The 8,311-nt window shown below is 42.6% G+C and overlaps 1 protein-coding gene across 1 annotated transcript; it reads left to right on the top strand.

Annotated features, from left to right (window-relative positions):
* Positions 1–3,644: 3,644 nt before the first annotated feature.
* On the top strand, positions 3,645–7,710 carry irx1a (iroquois homeobox 1a). The gene is made up of 6 exons (XM_073485920.1): positions 3,645–3,887; positions 5,256–5,748; positions 5,857–6,029; positions 6,069–6,354; positions 6,618–6,693; positions 7,653–7,710. Exons 1-6 carry the CDS (start codon positions 3,645–3,647, stop codon positions 7,708–7,710), a joined length of 1,329 nt encoding a protein of 442 aa, XP_073342021.1.
* Positions 7,711–8,311: the final 601 nt, after the last annotated feature.

Genomic DNA, 8,311 nt, shown 5'->3' with positions numbered 1-8,311 from the left:
AGAACAACACAATATCATACTGTTTTACTTTGTTTATATGTGCCAGACCCTGCCACCTTTTAAGTTTAAAACAGTATTCTGGACTTTATTTTCTTCTGAGAACAGCTTGTTTATACAGTTATGGAAATAATAAGTATTTCTGAGTTTGTATTATTACCTCATTGATATTGTTAATATTGAAATTCGGAGTTTGAATTTCTTCTCCAAAACTACATAGTGCCCCTTTAAGAAACTATAACATTTAGAAAAAAAAGACTCAATGAAAGAAATATTACATTGTTAATTAGTTATAAAACAGGACGTTTTTGTTTGTTTACATATACATGACTGACACATGCATCTTGGGAAAAAACAGAAAAACCTTTACAACAATCATAAAACATTCTGGGATATGGTTGCAGTATCTGTTGCAACTTTTAATATGCTGTTAACTTTACTTGTCAGTATTTAATGATGGGCGTTCAAAGTATTTATGAACAAAAATGCACAGTAGGTATGTCATTTTATTTCAGGCCTGGACATGTGTGTTGAGGGAGCTGTCTAATGCTGTAACTGAGAATATGTCTGCTCCTTTTGATATCATCAGTGTAAACTTTTAGGTTGCAGTTTGGGTGGATGTTGCTGAGCTTAACCGCCATTTTACATCAACAACACACACATCAACAATGTATCAACAATATTAACACATGGCTATGCATCTTTATTTTTTTTTTCTGCTCAAGAAAATAAAAATGTGCAGATGAAATTGGTGAGAGGGAAATTTAAATAAAAGGAACTTCTCCACCACCTGGCTGACTTACTAGAATTAGGCCATTAAGGCAGAACAGCTTATGAAGAGGCTCCTGTAGATTTACATGATAAAACTCTCTAATGTGAGCAGCCCGAGGATTTACAAAGGGTGAGAGTGCTCACAATATCGTTAAGTTATGACGTGTGGAAGTGCGCGTGTGCACGTGCGTGCGCGCGTCACGCGGCGACGCGTACAGCTGGCGAGAGCCCATCTGTCTCGAGGAGACGGGACGAGTCGGGAAGGTTGTGGACGAGTTTGAGAGAGGGATGGACGGAGAGAGGATCCGGAACAAAGTTTTTTTTTTCCTCCTCTCTCTCTCTTTCTCTCCCTCTGTCTGTCTCTCTCTCCCTCCCTCTCTCCCCCCTCCTCCCCCTCTCTTTGAGGCTGAAGAGCTTGTGGTGGTAATGAGAGTTTAACAAGAGCCAATAAATCAGTTAACAGTGATGGTTTATTGCCCTCAACACGTGTCATTGTTTACCAGCAGTCAAATTCCTATTTTTCAAAAAGAAAAGAAAAGAAAAAAAAAAGTCAGAGTAAAAAAGAAAAAAAGGACCTCCAGGTGTAGAAACCATCACTATAATTAATATTGTAACAATTATTATTATACTATTGTGTTATAATTACTTAATAATTGTTATTCCTTTATTTTAATGTTGCTCATCAAGTCACCGTATTTGTATTTATATTATCATATTCCCCTCCTTCCCTCTAATGTCTCATTTTCTATTTAGAGATATGTTCTGTCTCCCAGCCTCCCCCCTCCTCTCCCACCCACCACCCAAACCTCACCATCATATTTAGCCCCCTGCACACATTTCCAGCGGGTTATCACAATTGCCATTCCTCCCCTCCTTTCTGATGTGTTACCCAGATTACCATCAGTGCCCCTCAGATATTTTTAACAGATCCTCGGCGCTCGGCAATATCCACTCGGAGCCATCTGGTGCAGATCAAAATCTACTGACTTCTTGGGCTTCAGTCGTTAAGGCATTAAATCTAGATCTACAGAAACACCCCCCGTTGACTCGGGGAGGTGGGTGATATAAGAATCAAAATCAAATCAGAATAGAACTGTTAAAACATGGACACCCCCACCCAGCACCACCCTCTCTCTGGTGAGCCACATGGCTGTGAGGAGTGGACAGACAGGGGGAAGAAGAGGTTATAAAGTCCGACCCTTTTTTTCTTTCTCTGAGCTTCCGAGCTCTCGAAATTGGATAAGCGGTTCAAGAGGAGCATCTGATTTTTTTTTTTTTTTTTTGCACTCAAATATTGTGGAATTAATATTCTGGAAGTGAGAGGGAAATATTAAAATCTTTAACAGTAATTAATAAGGAAAAGTCAGCAGTCACAGTGAGGAGGAGGTTTTTGAGTTATGACGGGAAAATTACTCTTAATCCTCTTCTTTCTTTCTTTTTAAATTAATGTGTTTAAAAAGCAAAGCCACGTCACTTAAATTAAATCAGAGACTTTAAAATGCATGTATGGATGATAATATAATTTTGTGAGGCGTGCAGGGAGCTCTCCAGCCCGGTGTTTGACTTGTCCCTGGCTCCTTCCCTCGCTGCTTTTCACTCAAAACAAGGAAACGTTGAAGTGGCTCTGTTGTTACAAAGGACAACAGCAATCTGGTTTAAGTCCACACACACACACACACACACACACATGCGCGCACACACACATACGCGCGCGTGCAGATGGAAACAGGGTGAGAAAACAGACAGGGAGAAATTTGGCTGATTAAACCTTTATGAAGAAATCAAAGGGAACCCAAACAGAAGTCAATAAAAACATACATAATTAATAAATTACATGGAGACATTTGCGTGCTGCTCCGTGAGTGCTTTGACTTTTGGAGAAAAGGCGTCTGGAAATTAGCTTTTTCTTTCTTTCTTTCTTCCTTTTTTTTTTATTTCCAAATCTTAAAATGTATTAAATCGTCTCTGTTAGAATAACTCATCCCAATAAACAGAATTAAAATATCGATTTAACAAAAACGCAGAAGTTTTGAAAAGACTACACGAAGAAGAAAAAAAAAACCCCACAAAGAAACAACTCCAACTTGGAGGAAGAAGACACTTTAAGAGTAAATGAGTCGCTATGAATGAAATAAAACGCACCGGCAGCCCGCGATAGCAAACACTAATTCCTCTGCGGAGTGCCACTTTCCCCCTTTAATTACAATTTAAATCTATTCAAAGTAAGTTCCTTCTTCTGACGGGTTTACTTCCCCCTGTGTCGGACAGCTGTAAAATCGTGTAGACAGGTTGTCATACAACAATCAAAGCCTTCGGTGAATGGACTCTAATGCTTGAACATTTAACATACAATAAGTCCAAACACGGAGGGAGAGCGAGGGAGAGAGAGGGAGAGGGAGAGAGAGAGAGAAAGAGAGAGAGAGGGAGGGAGGGAGAGAGAGAGAGGCCCCAGCCAATGTGCTCACTCTATATTCACATTATCCACATTGCTCCAAACGAGGAGGAGCTTGCAGGCTCAAGTAGGGGATGCCAATCAAAGCATCAACTTCAAATTGTATCTGAGAGATCAGCCTGGAGACCTCAGGGCCAGGCGCGTCAGTCGGAGCGCAATTGTTGATCAGATCACATCCAGCGGACTTTGCGCGAGAAAAGAGAGGAAGCCGAGATTTAAGAGCGGGCTTGTTTTGACTGCACACCACTGTATGTCTGTAGTAGCTGTGACTTTGGCTTGAACACTTTCCCTCCACTCCTCCGGGCTCCTTCCTTTTTTTCTTTTTACCTCTCGCTGTACACTTTTTTTTTCTTTTCTTTTTTTTTTTTGTTGTAACGCACAGTTTGTCGGACGAACACAACTGTGCGACGATCCGGCGGTGGAGATGTCTTTCCCCCAGCTAGGCTACCCGCAGTACTTAAGTGCCTCCCAGGCGGTGTACGGGAGCGACAGACCGGGAGTGCTTACGCCTTCGTCCCGGGGAGGGAGCACCGAAATCGGAGGGAGTCCGTCCGCCACCGCAGCGGCTGTCACGTCGGTGTTGGGCATGTACGCCAACCCGTACGCACACAACTACAGCGCTTTCTTACCTTACACCAGCGCGGACTTGGCTCTTTTCTCACAAATGGTAAGAATAAATGTGGCTTTTTGTTTTGTGTCGGCGGTGCGCTGACGACTGTGTCTGCTCCATGTCTTGGGGGAAAAATATAACCAAGACAGGCTGTGTAACCTCAGCAAAAAGGATCAAGAAATGTAAATGCACTCTTGTATGTCGGATTTTTGAAATATCTATCGCTAAATATTTGTGCGTAATTGCTCGATTTTGCACACTACAGGGCCTCGTTTGGCTGAGTTACAAATGTGAAAAGTTTGACAGGCGCCTACAAACAAAACAAAAAAAATCTGACTGGAGATGATTTATTTTCACATGAAAGAAAACGTGTAAACAAAACATGTAATTCACGCCAAACCGCACGGTTATTATGTCACATTTTTGGGATGATCGATTTTAAATACATTTCACGGAAGGAAAATCAACCCTGCGCGTCAGCAGGCACCATGTAAAGAAAAAAGTTTCTCCCCGGCCAGATTTTTATGATCAGATCGTTAGAAATAATCTCCACCACTGAACAAAAAGCTCAGTCTATAAATATGCAGCGAGTTTTAATCGTGCATGCTTTGATTTGGCTGCGGTGTATCCTTCTGTCATGGATGAATGCCACGTGGATTTTTTCTTTTCTTTTTTTTTTTTTCTAGATGAAGAATTGTCAGATATTTATTGGCCTAAAATACACCAGGTGATAATAATCAGCTCGCGGTGTGTTAATGTGTTGGAGGATATGTGCGTCAGGCCCGCAGGCGGTGGGCTGAAGCTTCAAAATAAGAGCTGTCCTCCAAAAAAAAATCCAAGCGTTGCTTGAACTGATCGATATATTTAAGTGTTGCGTCCAAAGCACATATAAGCGAGGCGGGGGGTTAAATTCGGCAACAAAAGTCGAAGTGTGGCACGCTGGGAAAACTTCACTTAGGCCTCCAGAACTGCTTTGACATACTTGAAGAGTGTGGAGGGAAGTTTGGCAGGTACACGTGAAGGCTGGCAATTTGCACGCCATCTGTGCGCCTCACAATGATGTAACAAAACTTCCTCTCGTCCCGTTGACTTCATTTGTTCCGTTCTTGGACAGTCATGTATGAAATATGCTTTGCTAATAAAAGGTCTTTGAGTGAGGAGCTGTGCAGGCGCAGGTGCCGCAGGCCCCGGAGCATGTGCTATTTTGCAAGTTGAGAAGCTTATTTGTGGACAGAGTCAGGTGCAACTCATGGATTTCTTTTTTTTATAGAGGCCGTTTTCACTTGTTTGAATTGCAGATACATATACAGTGACCAAAGTGTGTTTTAGCTCCCTGCAAAAACAATCAGTCTGTATTTTACAGTCAAACTAATTATGCATATTTAATGTGTAAAACACTGTAAAACATTATCTTTTATTTTCAAGGGATCCCAGTATGAGCTGAAGGACAGCCCTGGTGTCCATCCTGCCAGCTTCGCAGCACACACGTCCCCGGCCTTCTACCCATACGGCCAGTTTCAGTACGGGGACCCGGCCAGGCCCAAGAACGCCACCCGGGAGAGCACCAGCACCCTGAAAGCCTGGCTCAATGAGCACCGGAAGAACCCGTATCCGACCAAGGGGGAGAAGATCATGCTGGCCATCATCACCAAAATGACGCTGACGCAGGTCTCCACATGGTTCGCCAACGCCAGGAGGAGGCTCAAGAAGGAGAACAAGGTGACCTGGGGAAGCAGGAGCAAGGACGAGGAGGACGGCAACTTGTTCGGCAGCGGGGACGAGGCGGAGAAAAACGAAGACGAGGAGGAGATTGATTTGGAGAGCATAGATATAGACAAAATCGACGACAACGACGGGGATCAAAGCAACGAGGACGATGACGATAAATCAACGGAGGGGAGCAGGGACCACAGGGGCGGTGTCGGTGCGGGGGGAGAGCTGGACAGCTTGGAGAGAAGACGGGCCTTCGCCCTGCAGGCCCATGAGGCCTTTGACAAATCTAAGAGCACAATTTCAGTTCACCCAGGGAGTAAAGAGGGCTCGGACGGCAACAACAACAACACCAGAGTTTTGTCCCCGGATAGACCCGGGAGCTTTCCTCTCCCGTCTAACAATAAGCCTAAAATCTGGTCTTTAGCAGAGACCGCCACTAGTCCCGATAGCTCATCTCAGAAACCCACGTCCCCCTGCGCCCCGGCGGCCACCACTCACTCATCAGCGCCCCACCACCAGCTGCAGACCCACCCGGCCTTCCTCCCCAGCCACGGACTGTACACATGCCAGATTGGAAAGTTCCACAACTGGACGAACGGGGCTTTCCTGGGCCAGAACTCCCTGCTGAACGTGAGGTCGTTTCTGGGAGTAAACCAGCACCATCACCACCACCACAACCACCACTTGCCCACGGCCCAGCAGCAGCAGCAGCAGCAGCCGACGTCAGTGGTGGTGTCGCCGGTAGCAGCTGCAGCAGCGCTCAGCAACGACAGCAAGGCCCCGCCAGAGACGCACAGCCCCAAACACATAGGTAGGAGAGCGCGTGGATGTCACATTTTATGCTGAGCACTGATGGAGCAGCTCATGAGTGTTTCTTTTCTTTTACACAGCCTGTAATTGTAATAACAAAGCAGCGTGCAGGCGACTTAAACACACTTTAAATCCAGTGTATACACAACACACTTCTAGTTAGACACGTTGATGTTTATTTACAAAAAAAAAAAAAAAATACAGGCCCATAATTTCATAATCATGAGTGTATTTATTTATTTTTCTTATTTTCATTTTTTTTAGACCATGAAAACGGTGTCAGGTCTGATTCACCTCCAACACAGACCCTGAAGTCTTCCTTTCGACCCATCCATGACAGGTGAGACAAGTTGTGATTTCTCTTAAATGTTGGGAACATAAAAAAAAAATCTCCAGCCCCAGCCTTGTATTAAATTATAAATGTAGAATGTGGTGATTATTGCATTAATTAAAATATGAACCGAGTCAGACTTTTTTTTCTCCACAGCTATAGAAGTAATTAAAATAACTAAAATTGATTACATTTTAACAGCTGTAATTATCCAACAGATAAATACCATTAAATGTGATGCAGACCTCAGGCCAAGTGTTTAATAAATTCCAAGATATAAACCTTAAAGTTTATGTCTATTTTTACTTTATTTTCCCTGCATAAAACGACGATCACAGCACTATAAAATAAAATAAACAAAGATAAATAAAACACAGTTTGTTTTGCGGGTGACAGGGGTCTTGACTCCCATCCCACACCCCCTTTAATTCCTCCCCTCTGGGGAGAGTGTGGCTACTTATCAAGTCACCGAGTAAAACGGGCTCTGTCTGGGCTGTGTGCTTTCCCTAAAGACCCCTGGGAGACCCGGAGCCCAGGGGAGCGCTCTTACCGAAAGAGGGGGGAGAAAACAAAGTTTACTGCTGTTTCAAGTATTACAAAATAGCCCCTTTTTCTTATATGACTTTTGTATTGAGAGCTGTGCAGGAAAAAAAACAAAAGAAAAAAAACAAGCATGCTTTAAATTATGGATGTTGATAACGGTGACATGTACACGATAAAATATTTTCGGATTGTAAAATAATTATTATGATGATTTCCCATTATTATTATTATTATTATTATTATTATTATTATTATTATAACATATAAATAAAGTGAGGGGTTTGTAGAGGGGGCCTGCAGTCTGTTTCAAACCCAAACTGTTCAGACACTTGAGATGCATATTGAAACCCGCTGTCCAAACACGGCGGGGGTATTTATCTACCTCTTCTGTATTATTCTTCATCCAGATCCTCTCTGCCTTCCAGCGCCAGGAGTCCACAAGACGCCACGCAACGGGTCCTCACTGCTCTCTCCTCGGCTTGATCAAGACATTTTTTTTTTTTTTTCGTGCTTGAAAAAAAAAAAAAAAGAAAAGAAAAGGAAAAAATAGAAGAAAAAAAAAGACTTTACACTCCCTAAAAAGGACAATGAGAAATAATAATGCAGCGTAGCATTCAGTCGGTACAGAACAAATGGCGTAATTTGGTAATATCCTGTGGATGGATGGATTACTTCCTCTATTGTTGTGTAGCCTATAATCGCGCCTATAATGTTACTCTCTCTCCACTTTGCCCAGGCAGGCTGGGACATTTTGGTAGGCTTTTTACTTTATTATAATTATTATTATTATTTTTTGTCTCTATCTTGTGTTTTTTGGTGTCCTTTTCTTTAATGTAAATACCAAGTGATTTAAATTTGTAAATAGGAAGCGTTGAAGGAATTTGTCCAGATCGTATATTTTGCCTAATAAACTAAATGAAATTATAGAGAAAACCCACGACTATCACAGCCTTTATTTTTTTTCTTCTTCTATGATAATGATTATTATCATCATTACTGTGATTATTATGACAAACAATTATTTTGAAAAAAGGGATGGCCTACTACCGGTTTGAAGAAAGGTGGGAATAGAAGTGGGAGGGGG

The sequence above is a fragment of the Pagrus major genome, chromosome 17, assembly GCF_040436345.1.
Source record: "Pagrus major chromosome 17, Pma_NU_1.0".
In the NCBI taxonomy this organism is placed as follows: domain Eukaryota; kingdom Metazoa; phylum Chordata; class Actinopteri; order Spariformes; family Sparidae; genus Pagrus; species Pagrus major.
This window is presented reverse-complemented; position numbering and strand designations above follow the sequence as displayed.